Raw genomic sequence first — 18,738 nt, forward strand, 5'->3', positions numbered from 1 at the left:
TTGAGGCTATGCACACTTGTATATATATATATATGAAGATAGAGAAATTTGTGTTAATAATGTATTTATGTATATGTTTGCGTAAGTTTACTTGTTATTATAATTCGCATGCTTGCATATATTCTAGCGTTTAAGCATATATTTGCTTGGCAAACAATTTGGAAGGCCATCCATATTGGCAATACATATGTATTTACAAAAACATTTCTCTATACATTTATTTACACATACGCATTTACATATCTACAGTTAAATAAATATTTATGATCATCAATTTATATGCGCGCTTTGCAAGTAAGCAATGATTTCCACAATGTAGAGACTGACTTAGACACACAAAAAACATATAGATGATAAATAAGTGAAATAAACATATATATATAAATATATGTATATATAAATATATATGTATAAAAACATTTCTATATGTATACAAATTGTAAATTTCCAGAATTGCGTTCTCCTATTTGCAGCTATTAATTTTCTTCTTCTTCTTTTTCTTCATCTGCCAGCAAATGGAATTAACATTTTTGTCATCATTTAATTCTATCATTGTGGTTGTATTTGTGGTTGAATTATGGTTATATGAATAGTTTTTGTTATCTTGACTTCAGCATTTGCACACTTATATCTACCATAAACATATATAGCATACATAAATATATGTGAAAGTGCATATGCACCCAGCAGTGAAGTCGATTGTGTTAGCGATGAGTGAGAGAAAAAATGCAAGTTTGTTAAAATGTTAAGTTATATAAATAAGTTCTACAACAACAACATTATAGTTACAACAACAACATTAGAGTTGCACAGGGGCATTTCATACAACATATAAGTCAAATTGCTTGGCAGCTATATGCTATAGTTGTCCAATCTGAACAATTTCTTCGGAGCTTATAGCATTGTCTTGGAGAGTAACCTATGCCAAATTTTGTGAAGATATTACGTCAAATAAAAAACATTTCCATACAAAGATTTGATTTTGATCGGTCAGTTTGTATGGCAGCTATATGTTATAATGGTAAGATTTTGGCGGCTCCGGCAAATGATATTTATTATAGTCTCCGACGTTTTTTTCTGGGTATTACAAACTTCGTTGCAAACTTAATATTATGTATCCTGTTCAAGTTATAACAAGATATGACTTAGCGTTTACAAGGAAAATCCCCCTCTCTATCTCTCTCTCTCTTTATCACTTTCAGGTAATCGATTAAACCTTCACATTTTATGACGCTACTTAACGAAATATTCATATTTGTTTAGACGATTCCTTTGGGTTGACCCTGGCATATTTCACTCTACACCAAAACTCGCAAAGTTAGGTTGGTTAAGGTTCGAGGCTTTGAAAACAAAAGTTAGGATTTCTGTGTTGCCAAAAATGTAGTAAATTTGTATCTATGTAAATCTTCATGTGTTGGCAAATCCCCTTGCACCTTAAATAAATCTGCTTAGACAGTTGATTTTTATTCTACCATAATTAGCAGCAAGTTCACCTGTGTTGCTAAAGATATAAGATCACAGGTGTCTTATAAAAGCTGGTTAGTCGAGTGTTCCGTTTGAACAAAAGCCAGTTAGAACCTTGTAATTGTGGAAAAGCTCTTGCCTTTGACTGGGTGTCAGAGAAACTTTGCAATGGCGCAACTACAGATGCCGTTAATAGTAATCAGTAGTAAACCGTAAGAAGACCACGGTGCTCCCGACAATAATTCATTCCCAATATAATGATATTACACTAGATGGGCCTTCCTCAAGCTCATCACCTTATCATACTAAAACCTGTTTCTAAATAGTTTAATTATACATAAATTTCAATTTTAGATGTCTTCGAAGAGAATCTTTTTCACTGCAGCTTTCCTAATTTCTTTATATAGGTACCTTCAATATTCAGTAGTAGTCACCAAATGAACCAGTCGCGCACTATCGCCAATCTCGTTATATTAACTACATTGTAGTTTTTCCTTTGCTTAGTTAGCAAAGATATACATATGTATGTATGTTTCCAATTTAAAGGCAATATTATTTGAATGAATTCGAAAAATTTGTAATTTGTTTACTTTTACTTTAATCAGCAACAGTTGTCATTTAAAATGGAAAATATCCAACACAGTTGACATCTTACAAATTTATCTGTATCATTTATTTGTGAATTATTTCATCAATTTTGCCTTAAGCTTTAATTGCTTGTGCATTTAATAAAAATTTAGTTTTGTATACATACAAGTTGTATATCAAGTAAAGTATGTAAGTTGTGTGTTCAAGTAAAGTATGTTAAGCGATCATTAATTTTTGTTAAGAATTATTATCTTTGTCGCTTAACATATCATTGCCATTTAATCGGATAATTGTGTTGAAAAGATCGATAAAGCTGTAATAGTTTTATTGAAGAATTTGATGGTTGAGTGCAGTTTAGTTGGAACAACTGCAGCGGTTCTTCACTACTTTACTACATATTCTTCATCACTGTATAGCTATAGGTACTTTTCTATATTTACTCCTTAAGTATTCAACTATGCTCCATATACTAAATAATTTATAAGTAGGGCTGACTTAAGAAAAGCTTGTTTCTAAGCTCAAAGTTACCTGATAGTTGTGGCTGACAGCATCTTGCCTACATTTAGAAGACCAGAGCCACTGGACTTTAATATTTCCAGTTATCCAGTATGTAGATGAAGATAAATATGACGAAATTATTCTTATCAATAATGATAGCAGCGAATTCACAATAGCCTATAGCATACTGGGGTCGGTCTGGACTGAGAACACAAAACTTCACCATGGGTCTCGAATCAAAAAAACCTTTCCACTGGAGCATCGTCTTCCATGCAAACGACGTGGCGACTAACAAGCGTATTCACAGAATTTTTATGCGCTTTACTATAGCCATGCCGCTATAGAGCTTATACAATTCCACCTTCTTCGATATTCATCGCGCAAACGACTCCAAAGATCTTGCGGAGTACAGTTCTTTCGAATGCTCCCAATCAAATCAGTGCTTTCTCATCTCGGTTCGTCTTCATCCATATTTCTGTACCGTATAATAGGACGTTAAAAATGAGAGACTTCCAGAGTGTAATTTTCGTTCGTCGAGAGAGGGATCTCCTTCTCAATTGCCTACCGATCTCAAAGTAGCATTTATTGGCATGATATATACTGCGCTTAATCTCTTGGCTTAGATTATTGGTTGAATTTATGTGGGTTCAAAATATACAAATGTCTTAACTTATTCAAATTTATAGCTTTCAACAGTGACGAAGTACCCAAGACGGGCGGAATCTTTATCCCAGTACCACTGCGGTTCAGATTATCAGCACATATCAAATTTTCCAGCTTTATATAGAAGAAGACGCACGAATGGAATCACTATGTTTCTAATCTGGTATCGAGTGGCTCGGAGAGAACCTTCCCGATTTTGACGGAGCTGATGGTTGTGCTCAACGTCATTCTGCATAACCGTATGAGTATGCACATCGAATAGGCGGCTTTGAAATCGACGTTTGTTATGGGTCTTCTCCAGGGTTTGCCATACAAACTAACAGCTCAAAAGTTCCTCTAAGGAATATTGTGAAGGCTATTAAAGCTTTAATTAAATTAAAAGGAAATTCGAAAGAATTTCCTCACATTCAAATGATGATCCGAAGTAAAATTGCAAGAAAGCTCTGTAGTTTTTCTATTATTTTATATTTTTCTATATAAACCACACGTAATGCTCAAATGAGTACTTGTAGATATGTCTATTTGTTTAGCTATGTCAATTTGTTGTTGCGTGTTTAATGCGGTGTACACGGTGTGTCAATGGGACCACTGAGCTTTACTATAACATTATGATTATGATAATTAGTTCATGTAATTGCGATGTGTTAGAATTTCTACATTTCCTTGTATAAAACCATACGTTGTTGTTGTAGATAAAATTATATATATGTGATTGTATGTAAGTGTGCACGTACGTATGTGTCTTTGCGTGTTAGTTATGCGTGCTTGCTTAATATAATTAATTTTGTAACGTTTTTTTTTTAATTGCAAAAAAAAATAATGCACTCATACACAAAAAGAATCCACAAAACGTGCGGCATATCAACAAGCGAAAATAAATATATATAAACATTTATGTTTGTATAAAATCGCTCAACAACATACACACACACAAGCGTATCTCACATTTATTTGCTCGCTCTTTATTTGTAGGTGATTCGCCCACCTGGTTGGCAGTGCTGTAACGGACATGTGTTGTGCAACAACTGCCGCAGTCGTTCGGTCAAATGTCCGGTGTGTCGTGTGCCGTTAGGACCCAGAGGACGCTGCCTACTCGCGGATAAATTATTCACCGTGTTGGCTGAGAGTTTTCCCTGTGATGGCGGTAAGTTAACCACAAAAACAACTCACTCACTTAAACCAGAACGCTTAGTTTTTGGAAATTAAACTTTGCCTCTTTTGCAACTTTTTCTAAAATGTGAATGCATTAGAAGTGTACTCGATGGGGGGAAAGTCTGGCTGAAATGTTGTAGCATTTTGTAAGTATCTTGCCAAACTCATTAGTTCGCTGAAATGATATACTTATACCGGAAGTTGGTTGGATTTAAGGTGATTAAGTGTGGGGATGCGTTTAAAACGCAGAGTTTACACAAAGTACCGTTAGAGAAATTAGAATACATTAGGGGTGCTCGAAACGTGAACTACTGTTAAACAATGTAATCATAGGATAACCATGTAACCCACGGTTTTTTACTTACTTTTTATATAGGACAGAAATCAAATCCACGTAAGGACTAATGTTAGACCTTTTGACCAAGTGAAGCTTTTTCAAGTTTAGTACTTGCTAAAATGCCTTGATTCAACCTACATAAGGACATCTTTTTTCTAATAATGGTCTCGACTCAGCAGCAATTGAATACTTACTAGCGACTTTCGGGCACAAAAAAGTTTCTTAACAACAGTTAGCCGTTCTAAATCCGCTTAAAACTTATATATCCTTATTATATCAAATCTCCGAAGAAGTTTGAAAAAATGTCTGGAAAAAACAAGAAAATTATAGCTTCAGTGCAACCGAAGTTAACTTTATTTTGATCATTCAGTTTGTGTGGCAGCTATATGCTATAGTAGTCCGATATCGGCAGTACTAACAAATGCAGATTCTTCGTGAGATACGGACGTGTTTAAAATTTCAGGTGATATTTCAAAAACTTAAGGACTAGTTTGGGTATATACAGACTGACAGACAGAGGGACAGAGGGGCATGGCCAAATCGACTGAGCTCGTCATGCTTGTCACTTAAATATTTTATAGCGAAACCGACGCTTCCTCCTACTGCCAAACGTTGGTACTCGTATAAGCTACTAAAAAAGTAATATTTCATTTGAAATTTAAGTCGTGGTTGCTCGTTGGAGTGGTTGACAAGCAGACGTCTTGAAAAAGAATTCCAAAACTCCAGTAAAATCGTTATATCGTCGTTTCCTGAAAAGTGCGAGGGTGAGATGAAACATATGTATATAAATTCGATAACCGCTTTCTGTACTAAGACATCTCCCAAACACAATATATGAAAATACGTGCGCATCACCTGTCAATGTACCCCACTTTTCGTGAAAATACGGATACCCTTAACAAACGGATTATAATACAGTTTTTCCGTTTAACTAACCACTATGCGATTTTCTTGTCATGACAACAAACTTCGTATATAACGAAGACAAAAATGTTAATAAAAACAGAAAAAAAATAGAATAAATAACTAAAATTCTTAGAAAAAAATATACTTCAACTTGTTGCCACTAATGACCTCTCCAGTGCCCAATTACGGTTATGCAGCACTGAGCCGCTATATGCTGATAACTTTTGCAACAATCATTAGAATGTGCTTATTAATTTCCGTTTAGTCGTCGTTGCCACTGACAGCACTTAGCTCGTTCGTTCGTCGGTCCACTCGTTCACTCACTTTTGTCATTCGAGTCTTCAGCAGTTTCGTTTACACTCACCGTGACTGCCACTGCGTGACGTGTCGAACTCTCGACGCTATCTTACTTCTTTCCTTACACTGTTTTTTTTTATCTTTTTGCTCTGTTGGGGGCCGTAAGTTTCATCTGCTATTTTTCCGAGATTTTTCTTTTATGTTTGATGCAGTTTTGTTTCTTCACGCGCTTCAACTTGTTAGCGCTTCCTCAAGTTTTCCAGAATGACGTTCAAATTTGCGTTAAGATTAAGTTTATGTTTACAGCCATTAATGATGTCAAATAGACCTCTGGGCGTCAATGACAGTGTAAAAGAAATAAAATAAATTTAAGAGCGAAATTATTAGAAAATGTAAGACAGTCTTGTGTGTGGGTGTAGTCCATTGAATGTTGAAATAAATTGGTGGAAGACACTGGCTGATTTTATGTTCTTTAAGTGCTCTTTGCCTGCATTAAAGTCGCGAAATTTAAGAGATAGAGACATTTTTGTTAGTATGTGTTAGCAGAAAAAATAAAATAAAAAGGAACATAAAGATTAGTGTAGAAGCTATAGGTATGAAGTCATGGTAAAAGTTGAACCCGCTTTCTACTGAATGTTTGCTATAAATTGAGAGTATCAAGTCATGGTGATCCTCAGCTAGAATTACGAGTTAATATCGAGTTCTTTGGTGGCTTGGTCTTACTTTGTAATAGGTTTCGAAGAAATTCTTTTTCCAGTGACTATACATTTTGCCTACAAAGAGTGGACAAGCTTTTAAAGAAACTGTTTCTCTTTTGTTAAATTGAGACATTATGAACTACACTGTGCGGCATTTTTGGGTTTTTACTACAAGAACATTCCTCTTTACCACCAACTTAAATGAGTTGTGGCTATTTATTATATTGTTGTTTCTACTCTGAACACTTAGTGACATCTTTGGAAGCCGTCTTACTAGAAATCTTCTGGGAGGCTCATTCTGGTCAGTGTGCCTTTCAGCTATCGCTCTAAGTAACGGTCAATAAACTTTACTCAAACGCTCTTTTCTTATTCTCTCAAAGGCCCACATAACAGAAGAGTGAATATTCTGTATCATGAAGTCGACTTTGGAGAGTTTTTGCCTCCTAAATCCAAAGTATGTAAAGTTTGGGTAGTCCTACATTAAATAATTGGAAAAAAATTGAGGTTTCAAAGAGGATGAGAAAGGGTATAAGCTGCTTATGAGAAATATAGATGTAAATTGTATGCTTGTAGACAATAGTTGCACCGAATTTTCCTTTTTTTCCATCTCTCCGTTTCATTCTCGCCTATTCGGAATCTTTTGTCTCAATATTTTATTCAAGCCATCCTACCATAGGAGTACCTTTTTGCTTTTGCACAGCGAAGCGAATGCGTAACGTCAGGTGTTAAAACAGTTTTTAAATGAAATGATGCCTTTAAATTTGTACAAAATACAACCGCGCTCTCTGATAGGCACAGATTTAAGAACATGTTTCTCACAGCTTCATAGTCCCATCTTGTAGTCCTTCGACTTTCAAATCACTAAAGTACCCGCCTGCTCTGCCCGTTAATCGCGTAAAGCATGTAGATGTTACGTTATGTGCTGTCGTAGCTGTCACAGCACGCATTTACACGCTGTTTCTTTCCTCTCCGCCGCATTACCGCTCGTTACCCGCCCCTGGTTTATTAAGCTTTATTTTATTTCTCTTTTTTACTTTCATGGAATAATTATGTTACATAAATTACTAAAGTTTTTCCATATCGTTAGTGTTATTGTAAAAGTAATCGCCGCATCCGGTGTGCCCTACGCATCACACCGCAACTCACCGCGTCGCGTCGCATAGCATAGCATGGCGTGGCACCGCATTGTTGTTGCGCTGATGTTTTTATGTTAATGTTGATGTGCAGTCTGTTTTGTTGTTATTGTCGTTGTTCTTTAAGTAGTTGCAGTGGTTATTATTATTACGCTCGCCGTCGCTTGTTGTTGTACGTTTTGTTGTCCCGCTATGTTTGTACGTTATGTATGCGCTGGCGTTTGCGTTGTCGTAAACTTTCCGCGTGTTTGTGATTTTCAATCTGCGCGCATTCATAATCTTAAACTCATACCGGTCCCACTAACGGATAACACCGAGCAAGCGTGCTCGCCCTACACCCCCACTTTTAGGTTAGGATTAAGTGAAGTTGTTCACATTGTGTTTTTTGTAACAACTTCCGTAGCTAGCGTTGTTGTTATGTAGTTAGCTCTTTGTTCTTTTGTTTTCCCAGGTCTTAAGGCTCATCACCCGCAGTGGGGTTGTATTAGTTAACGGTATTTTTATTTTTTTCCGTTATTTATCTTTATTCTATTGCAATACTTGCCTCCTCACACTCCTCCCACTCGCACAATCAGCTAGACTTGATCTCCACTCAAGAATAGCGCTCGGCGCAAGCGAAAACTTTTTTATGATGTACCCTAACGAGGCCAAGGGACACTTTCAACTATAATAAAGTTGAAATTGTGTAAACATTGACTGTGAAAGCATATTGTTGTAATCTTTGCGAGTATCCATTACAACAATAACAACAACAATAGCAGTAATAATAATAATAAACTATAAACACAAAAACAAAGGCAACAAAAGGCATAATGCGTTACTCGGTACTTGGTTGAAAAGGGTGACGAGAGAAAAGAGAAAGAAATACGTGTGAGCTTTAAATATTCTGCATAAGTATTAGTGCAGCGTTATTTACTGCTACTTACGAACTTATATGGTCGCATACTTGCAAGCGCATTTAAGCGTTTTTTTACTTTCATTAAATGTTGCACTTTCAACTTCCAACAGTTTGATCAGACTTCAAAGTAGGATTAACGGATAATGGAATTATTTTGTAATGCGCTTTTTTTTTCAAAAAACTGTTTTTTACCAGTTTCGCTGTAACTTTCGTGATTTAGTTCTAGTTTCATATAGTTTTAAGGATTGATATGTTACATGGAGCATATTCAAAAGGTTTCGGTCTCACCTTGCACATATAATATTATGAATCCGAGGACTTACAATTCCTCGATTCCGCTGTGGCCGGGCACCCATACAAGTCTAATACGAAAGAAGCTTGAAACGATGCCTTGACTAGTTTTGAGCGCTTAATGTCAGCATTGACGCTCAGTTATAGGAGTAAGTGTACACCTCCCTGAGGAAGCTGCTTGACATTATTGATTTAACTACGGTTTCATAGAGCCAAACACCACTTTTAGTGAAAGGCTTCACCTATTCCCAATTGCTTCTCTGTAACAGTATAAGGTGACCGATGCCTTCTTTACTCTCGCTTCGATGTTTGGTTCCATGTCCACTGGTTGAAGTATGGAGCCTCACCTGGTCACCTGGTAGCCTTGTTCCTCAAGTTCCTTCAAAAGATTGCTCACAATTAGGTTCCAGATCTACAATACAAAAAAACTTTTCAAATCGGGTCACTACAGCATGAAGTTAATGCCACTACTGATTTCATAAAAGATCTTTTGTCCTTATTAAGTAACCTCAAGTCGCCTCGAAGTTTGTTCATATCAAACAGCAATGCTATAAAGAACTGGCAAAGCGTTTTACGTTGGTGGCAGCTGTTTGCCGGTTATTTTTCAGATTTAGTTGCTGCTTCAGTATAGCCGAGGTTAACATTTTTTCTTCTTTTTCATTGCATTTCATTGAAACCTTACATATCGACCGAAATTTAATACAATTTGAAGTTCGTTGTGGTAATGAAAATTGGTATTTAATTTGAAAATTATTGGACGAACATAAATATGACTTATGTAATTCTTGCTTGCAACCGGCAGAAATTTTCTCATCAATCAAGTGCAATGCAAATGATCAAAGAAAATCTTTAGGTGTTTGACTTCTTATGTAAACTCATTAAATTTGTTTATTTTGTGTGAAGGCGCTTACTAAGTAATTAACGAAATTAATCAAATTGACCTTGATGAGGCGGGCTTTGCAAAACAAACACTGCTGTTTGACTCAAACTTTTAAATACTTTACTATAATTGGAAATAATAGAGACATTATATAAAGAAAAATAAAGAGACGGCGGTTGCTGTAATTAAATTAGGTCATACGGCTTAGTTCTGTTCTCAATTGCTATAGTGTATATGTGCAAATCTATGAATAAGTGTACAGTAGTTTATGACCGAATCTAAGCGGAGACGCACCGATGAGTAAAGCTTAAGAGCAGCAGTCTCGAGCCAGCGTAGCGCGAAGTGTGAGCGGCAACTATGCGCCAGCGGCTGATGAGTAGCGCGTGCTAATCGCTTAAAATATGTTCAATTAATTAGAAGAAAATATTAACTCAATTAATGAACGGCAGCGTACAGTTTTCGTGCGAGATGAGTGTACTGATATTGCGCTTACAAGGCGGTGAAGATGCTGCGGCAGCCAAACTTGATTAGTCAGTGTTGGACGAACGGTGTGTACGGTACGCAGTAACAGTAAACGGAAAAATAAATTGCTGTAAAAAAACAGTCTAAAACTGATATTCCTCTACTGAAAGAATCTATAAATTCCATAGTGAAATGTGCGCTGCAACGCACCACAAATACCTGCTTGCGGCCCTGGTGCTCCTGGCCAGCCTTAGCGCCACGCTGCAGCAAAACATCGCGCAAAACTACAGCAGCGGCGTCTTGCGGATGGCCAAGGCGGCGCAAATACGCGCCTACATAGATGCCGAGCGGTCATCTTGCGAGGATTTCTATGAGTTTGCCTGTGGAAGATGGCGAAAATTGCATGCGAGCAGCGCGTCAAAGCCGCGTTCCGCCTACTTGGATCAGCTGCAGGATCTGTATGTGCGCAAGAGCGCCGATATGTTGCAGAATGGACGCGAAACAGACAACACAGCCGATCGCAAGTTGACGAAATTTTTCGAATCTTGTCGCAACGAGGTTGCAGTGCAGCGATTGGGTTTGTTACCGATTATAGAGTTTGTGGATTTTCGTGGCGGTTGGCCGGCGATCAAATTGCAGAGCTGGTATGAATATGAATATGATTGGCTAAAAGTGGTTGCCGAGTTACGACGTCGTTTAGGTGTAAACATACTGATTGCCTTGGATGTAGTGCCGGATTTCGAGGAGAATGATATGAATCGGCTGAAAGTTGGTGCACCACAACTGAAGCTGGGTGGGAAACAACTTTATTTGGATAGCAGTTATGACGATGAACGCGAGGACTATCGCGATGATATTGCCGAAAAGTTGCATACATATTTTCCTGACATGGGTGAGCGTTGGGCCAAAGAGGTGGCACAGCAAGTGCTCGATATTGAGCAAAATTTAGCTAAAGGTCTGCCGGATAATTCGAAGCTCACGCTGCCGCAGATGACGCGCCAACGCTTCGTCAGCGAATTGAAGTCCGCTTACGGCAATTATGTTGACCTAAATCGTTACCTTACTATTGTGGTGAATCAAACGATCTACTCTAAAGTCTATGAGACACCTGACGAGTACTTCTTAAATCTAGTTGAGGTCATAAGAGACACACCTAAATTGCATATAGCCAACTATACGATGTGGCGTGTGCTGGAGCATCTGGACTTTGCCGGCGAGATCAATACGCCGAACAATGATAACTGGTGTGTGCGCAAGATTAACTCATTCCTACCCTCGCAATTGCAGAACATGTTCAATCGCAACTACAACAACATATTGATGGTGAATGAATTACAATCGACTTGGGCCGATATCAAACGCACTTTCCATGACGAACTTGGCACCGAGCTCGAGTGGCTTTCGGATGGCACACGTCAGCATGCCATACAGAAATTGGAGAAAATACGTCTGCGCTTAATTTCGCATGAGGACGCCGAGTTGGCGGATCAATTGCGTGACATTGACATACAGCCAGGACAATATTTCAGCAATTTGATCAATATTTTGGAGTGGGAGGCACAGTATAAACTGCAATCATTGTTTTCCAAACCGAAAAGCGCACAGCCTGAGGCACGCTTGCCCAGCTACAATCCACTGAACAATAATATAGAAATACCTATTGTCTTTCTGCAATCGCGTTTCTTCTGGGACGCCGAGTATCCGCATGCCTTACGTTACGGCACACTCGGTTATCTGCTGGCACATGAAATGCTCCGTGGCTTTGACGCCGCTGGTCGTCGTTACGATCAGCAGGGCTATCAACGTTCGTGGTGGGATGCGGCCTCAACTGAGGCTTACGATGATCGGGCCAAATGTTTTGCCGAAAATCACTATAACAATTTCAAATATCGCGGTCAGAATATGTTTAGCGCCAAAGCGGAAGCTCAGTCAATTTTGGAAAGTGGCGCTGTGGCGATTGCTCAACACGCTTACCAGGATTGGTGGTCTAATGTCGAGGACAGGGAAGATGTGCTGAGTAAGGAGTCACTGCCACTGTTGGAATATACGCCACAGCAGTTGTTCTTTATTGGATTCGCTCAACTGTGGTGCGTCGATTACCATGACTCGGTAGAGAAATTTGAGGCAACGCCGGAGCCACTGCGTGTGAACGGTGCATTAGCCAATCTGGTTGACTTTGCGCGTGAATTTAAATGCGAAATGGGCAGCAAAATGCATTCACAGCGAAAGTGTGAACTATTCTGAAGCACAGTTAAATATAATGGACGGATATTTGATATATAAAAATATTATGTATATATATATACTACTAAACTTTGTTTAGTGTTATGCACTGTATTATAATTAATAATCTACGATAATTGTCAGAAAAAATTCTTGAATAAAAATGTGTTTCTACCAACTAATAATCAATTACAATTATTTATAAAAAATATATACCAAGTATATTTTGATGTATAACGTTCAATGTCGACGCCTGAGTAGCGATAACCCGGTGACACCTACTAATATAACTCATGGCTTACTTTGATGACTTACAAATATATACTTACGAGTATATATGTATATGTATATATAGACAAAATTTCTAATCTACCTGTAGGGTGTTGTACGTTTGTTTGTTTCGTTATTTTATAAAATTTTTAAAGTCAATGTACCAGTTTCGTATTAATTTGATTATGGAAACGAGAGAAAGTTGAACTCTTATCACTGCCAAGCCATAATTATTAGTCTTATGAACCAGATTTCAAGGTCAAAACTTGTTTACTTTTAAAAATAGCTAAAATCTAATCATTTTAAACATAAATATGAACACATTAATTAAAAATATATTCTATGGTAATATTTGATCTTCACTTTATATTTCCACAATTCCTCTCTCAAGACAGTGAGTAACACTTTGTCACTCCTCACTCTCTGTTTACATAATCTTTTACTAAAAGTGCCCTTGTTATCAAGTTGAAGTAAAATACAGATATTGAAAGCAGTAACTATCCTAACACACATTATTTGTGAAACTGGACCTCTGTATCAGTTTTTGATACCTTTAACTTTTAGCTCTTATTCAGTATAAGAGTTTGAGAGTGCAGAATTGAGCGTTGAACTCCAAGGAGCCTGGAATGATATGGTATGGCGTTGTATGGTGGACGACTTTTGGGCTTCTTTTTTATCTTTAGAGTTAAAGATAAAATGAAGGGTAAAACTACAGATGATCTCTTTTATGAACATTAAATCCAAATGGCTCAAAGTATATAATACGGCAATTAATATAGTTTAAACTTAGAAGAGATTTTGCACTCGGTTTGTTAGAAGCGAGGTTAGCTTTTGTTACACTAGAGAACTCCCAATTGTATTTGGAGGAAATTCCCTGGAAGCATAGTGAGCTTTTTGATGTTTTCGTAACTTTTTAGCGACCGACCAACAAAGTAGATAGATTTAGACCATGTACGTCACCTCACAGAGTGGTTTGGGATCGGGAGACAAAATGTGATTGTGCTTGCCTTTTCTGATAATGGCAGTGAATTTTTGAATAAAACAAATACATCTAAAACTCGAATAGCTACTCAAAGTGATCTGAGAAGTTTAGGAACCTCTATTTATCGAATTTCATAAAGTCATAACCTAAAAAAATTAGAAGCTCTTAGTAGTAGCTCTATAGTACTTAATACTATAAACTGTTATATTTCTATGAATATTCATACAGAACTCTCCATAATTAAAAAGCTGCTAAAAATTTAAAATATTTTTGAATAGAAATCAGAATCTTTTCTCATTTTTTATTTAATTTTTTCTTCCTTGCAGTTCGGAGCAGTCGAAATTCCCCAAATGAGAAGCGCAAATGTTCACCTGAATCCAAAGGGCGTCCCAAGGCGACCACGACAGCAAGAATTCAGCAAAATGAAAGAGATCAGCAACACCCACATAACCAACAACAACTACAACATGAGCAACAAATCAAAGCCAAAGAAATGCAACAGCAAGATAAGAAGAAGGTCAAAACTGCTGTTGGTAGCCAAAAGAATGTGTCGAATGGAAAAGTTGCCGTCAAGGAATGCACAGCAACACCAAATGCTCACGCCGTGGCAGCACAACAAGTGAACAGCACGACTGACAATTGCACGGAGAGCAACAAAAAGTTAGCGAAGGCTGCTGGAGCTGAGGACGGTAGCTCAACACATCGCTGTCACTGGCAATGGCGGCGGAGTCGGGCGCGACTTGGCAAAGAACAGCAGCAACAACAACAGCAGTCGAGTGCAGCACCACAGCAAGTTTATAAAAGTTACGCAGATGAGCAATTGTCCATCACATCTTCCATGGCGGCGACAGCGTTGAGGAGGGTCCCGACAACGACGACGACGAATGTCAGCTGTTGAAGAGTCCTATAACTTAAGAGAACTAGCGAGGGGTGAAGGGGGTGCTTACGTTGCATTTTGTTTAACCAACTGTGGGTTCGGTCGGGGGAAGGGCGTTAAAAGCATCGCTGGGCGATGGCATGTGCGTGGCGTTGTGACGGAAGGAAATGCACTGGTCAACAATGTGCTCGTTAAACTCAAGTTGGAGTCAAGTAAGAAATCAGCAGATAACACAAAACAAGGTAGCAAAGTCACGCAATGTTCAACAAAAAGGAGCGCCAAGTAACAAGTACGAAAGTAACAATTTAAGTCGAAAACTAAAAATTGAAATAAATAAAGTAAAAGAGTTGCAGTTGCAATGATGAAGTTGCAAACAGCAACAACAACAACAACAACAATAAGTTCTGCAACTAAAATAAAACAACATTTATAATGCCCAGATTAGCAGTTGTTGGCATTAGCCCAGTCGTATTGAGCAGAACCGCGTGTGGCACGCCGTTGTGTTTTGCTGGTGGCAGCTACTGCTGGGGATTAGCAACAATATCAAAATTATCATTGTCCAACTGGGAAATCATGTGGCATTTGGAACGTGCAACATTCAGCACAATAAAGTGTGGTGAAAAAGCGAGCAAAACAATGAGTGGCACTGTTACAACAACAATAATGTTTGCAACAAATTACGCAAAACAACAGTATGTAACGACGGCACTACAAACAACAACAAGCTGAAACAACACAATATGTAATAAGGCAACAATCAAGTTGTTTACATAAAGATGAGGCAATACACCTCTACGTACAGTGTGGCAAAAATTGGTATAGGATCGCTCCCGCTTAGGTATTGAATTATGTAGTTTATTTGCAGCTCACTCTAAATGAAAATCAAACGGTGCAACAAAAATGTTCTTGAAAATTTTTGCTCTTTAGCATAAACATAACATGTTATGTAACTAGTTAGAAACTAATTTTTAATGTACCAGTTTGTAACTAGTCATTTGTTAGATATATTTTTAAAATGCACAAACTAATAGGAAACAAAAGTTTAAGTATTTGGTTTGAAAAATACTTCTAAATTAAAAAAATATATACAATTTTCATAAAAATTCAAATTAACAACATAATTTTATTTTATTTAAAAAATAATGTTTTACCACTCAAAAATCTTAAAAAATTCTAATGCTGAAAGTTTCTATTCCCTCAAAGAATTTTATGAAACTTAGTTAGTAGTTTCGTCCCACTGAATCTCTTGAAATTTTTGAAAAAGCATACAAAATTCTCATCAACAGTCCAGGTACATTGCAGTCATTAGTTGCTTCGTCTAGTTGTAGGCATATTCTTCTTTGCCAAAGCAGCAAATTGTAAAGTTGACGGAAAGACAATCTGACAATTTCCTGTAATAACAAACAATTCATCAGCCCAAATGAAGTTTTTTGAAGATTAGTGCTCAGTTGCAGAGATTTGCAAAGTGGTCGTAACTTCAGCGTCGAATATTGGTATAAAGGAAGTAAACTTTAAGTCTATTGTAGGTAAATTGTAATGAAATCATGCATTGCATCTGCCTCTTCACGTATCATATTACTTACTCACTGTCTAAAAATTAGCTTCAAAATACTAAGCCAAGCGTATTCAACTTCAAATTGATATTTCAAATGCCGGAAAGTGGTGACTAACTTTTGTCTCGTTTTTTGAGTAATATCTCTTTATCTATCTCTCTATCTTTCTTTCTCTCTCTTTCACTCCTCCCCTCGACCAGTGATTTCAGCAGTCATTAGAAGAATCGCGTGTTGAGTACTCGTTTTGAAATTTCATTTCAAGATTAATGGACTCTTAAGAATGCTAAACATAAATCTTGGGTAAATTCTAGCATTATAATCTTTATTTGAAATATATCGACAAACTATAATTGGAATATACTTAGAGTTGTATATATTTTACCAAACTATACTTACGGTCTTTCTTCATAGAAAATAGCCAGTCGAACCTCAATTAAATTTAGAAAACACAGATCCTGAAAATATGGGTATAGCAGCGATTCGGATGAGAATTCCAATCGAATTGTATCCATAAATTACTTTTATTATTTCTAGGTTAGTTGTCTCCAATTCTGTTTTTTCACCTAAACTTAATTCAAAGTAGTTATGTCCGAACTTGAGTTGGATTTGTTTTGTTCATATTTTTGTAATATTATTACTGTTATCCTTTAAACTTTAAAAATATATTTATTTTATTTCGTTAATTAGAAATATAACAATTAATTAAAAGCAATTAATTATTGTTTTTTAGTTATTATTATTTGAGTACAGGTAAGTTCAATGGTTCCAAGCCCGATTAAAAATGAAATATTTTATGAGGCAAGCAATGATCACAAGCTTTGGTTAGCTTAGCCTTACCCACTGGTGTTTGAAGTTCATAGTGTCTTCTCGCCAAGCAAGTAACAAGTAGATTGATATCGATATACGTCAGAGCGATTTCAACCCTATTTATAAGTTCAAGGCAACGTCAATCATTATAAGACACCGAACATTCATTTTCAAAAAATATCTTTAAGCATCATATTATAAAAAATAGTTTGGAATCACAAGTAAAAAATTTCATTGCACTTTGTGTCGCCTAACATAGCGCCATTTGTAGTTATCGCAAGTAGGGATTCTTTTTCCTCATCCTCTCTCGTTAACGATCCAAACCCGGATTTTATCTCTAACGATATGCTGATTATAGCAATATATCAAGGCGCCGCACAGACTTGAGTTCTTGACGTTTCCAGGACTATTGATCTGTTTTAATTGATTATGTATATTGAAAAAAAAAAAAATGCTAAATTTGCCATTTAAAATAGTTGGTCTGATGATTTTTGATGCTAGAAAAATTGATCTGAGACTCACCTGTTTAGACGAGAATACTAAGACTCTTCTATCTTAAACTCAATATGCTTTAAAGTTAAAGAGAAGTAAGATGTTGACAGCCAATAGCAGATCCTATTTTCAAAGTGATAACTTTCTTTTAATGATTATAAGCTACCGATGTATTTATTCTTCAATTATTATGCGGAAAAATGTGGGCCACCTCTAAATATACATATATGTTTGAAGTCTGAGCATGGATTTTCTTGATATAATTTTTAATGGACACGCATTTACAGCGCAAAACTAACCATCCATGTTGAGACAATGATCTTTACTCGTAAGCTTCTCTTTAGCGAAATAATTTCTTTTGGAGTCGAATACTGAAAAAATTCCCAAACTATCTTCTCACTGCTTTCTCTGCTAATAATATCTCTAATTAGTTTAAGAACTTAACGTTTCAATAAAAATATCAGGAAAGTAGATAAAAATGGATTTGTTCTAAATGCAAGTTGACATTCTAGAATTCTAGCTGTCAATGTGCATATTTTCGGAGCAAAATGTAATTGCGAACGTACCAAGTACTCTTCTGTAAAAAGCGCAGAAAATAAACCAAACTATATCGCCTTTAACAAGAGTGTCGAATGGAAGAAAAAAGAGGAAATAAATACAAAATATGCTACCATATTTTTCGAAGTAAACAGAAAATAGAAATTGCGAGCGAAGATGAATCGAGGAAGAATTCGCAAAAAAAAAACAAAAAGAATGTTTGGTAAAAGTGAAATCACTTCCATGGCACAGCAGTAATATGGGGCGAAAAAGTGAATTATTCGACAATTGCTACTATGAGTTAGCGTCTTGGTTTCCGTTGAACTGCCTGTCAGGCAATTGGCTGCATGTCTCCATCTGCTATTTTTGTCGTAACTGCTGCAGTTTGAGCTGCTCATTTCCAGTGACAGTTAGGTGGAAGTGCAAGTGGACGAAAATAACACACACACACATATCTACATACACACATACGAATACTTGAGTCAAAGTGTATATGTGTAAGTGCACGATGGGAGTGGAATGAAACTGCTTGGGCGTTGTGTCTGCCGATGTAGGACAGCTGAATTAAAATGTTCAAATGTTCGAGGTCTTCGGAAGAAGAAACATGGCTCAAATTGTTTGTTCTTTTACTGGCAACAAATGGAAAGTGAAAGCAAGTGAAATGAAATGACAGTCGAGAATGGTTGAATTTGAAAATGTACCGAGTTTAGACAGAAATAAACAGACGAAC

At 36.8% G+C, this 18,738-nt stretch overlaps 2 protein-coding genes across 2 annotated transcripts in view; both read left to right on the forward strand.

Moving 5' to 3' along the window:
- Positions 1-16,823, forward strand: part of LOC106620550 (uncharacterized) — a 41,938-nt gene extending 25,115 nt beyond the window's left edge. Inside the window, exons 4-5 of the mRNA XM_014239075.3 lie at positions 4,186-4,357; positions 14,069-16,823. Coding sequence (XP_014094550.2) covers positions 4,186-4,357; positions 14,069-14,640 — 744 coding nt within the window. The 3' untranslated portion in view covers positions 14,641-16,823. The remainder of the gene's footprint in view (positions 1-4,185; positions 4,358-14,068) is intronic.
- Positions 10,317-12,679, forward strand: Nepl15 (Neprilysin-like 15). Its single transcript, XM_036368274.2, has one exon. It carries the CDS (start codon positions 10,460-10,462, stop codon positions 12,509-12,511), a length of 2,052 nt encoding a protein of 683 aa, XP_036224167.2. The 5' UTR covers positions 10,317-10,459; the 3' UTR covers positions 12,512-12,679.
- Positions 16,824-18,738: the final 1,915 nt, after the last annotated feature.

This window comes from Bactrocera oleae, chromosome 2, assembly GCF_042242935.1.
Source record: "Bactrocera oleae isolate idBacOlea1 chromosome 2, idBacOlea1, whole genome shotgun sequence".
Lineage (NCBI taxonomy): Eukaryota > Metazoa > Arthropoda > Insecta > Diptera > Tephritidae > Bactrocera > Bactrocera oleae.

Excerpts from the sequence above, each read along its gene's own strand:
- Nepl15 (XM_036368274.2), top strand. The coding sequence starts at position 10,460 with ATGTGCGCTGCAACGCACCACAAATACCTGCTTGCGGCCCTGGTGCTC.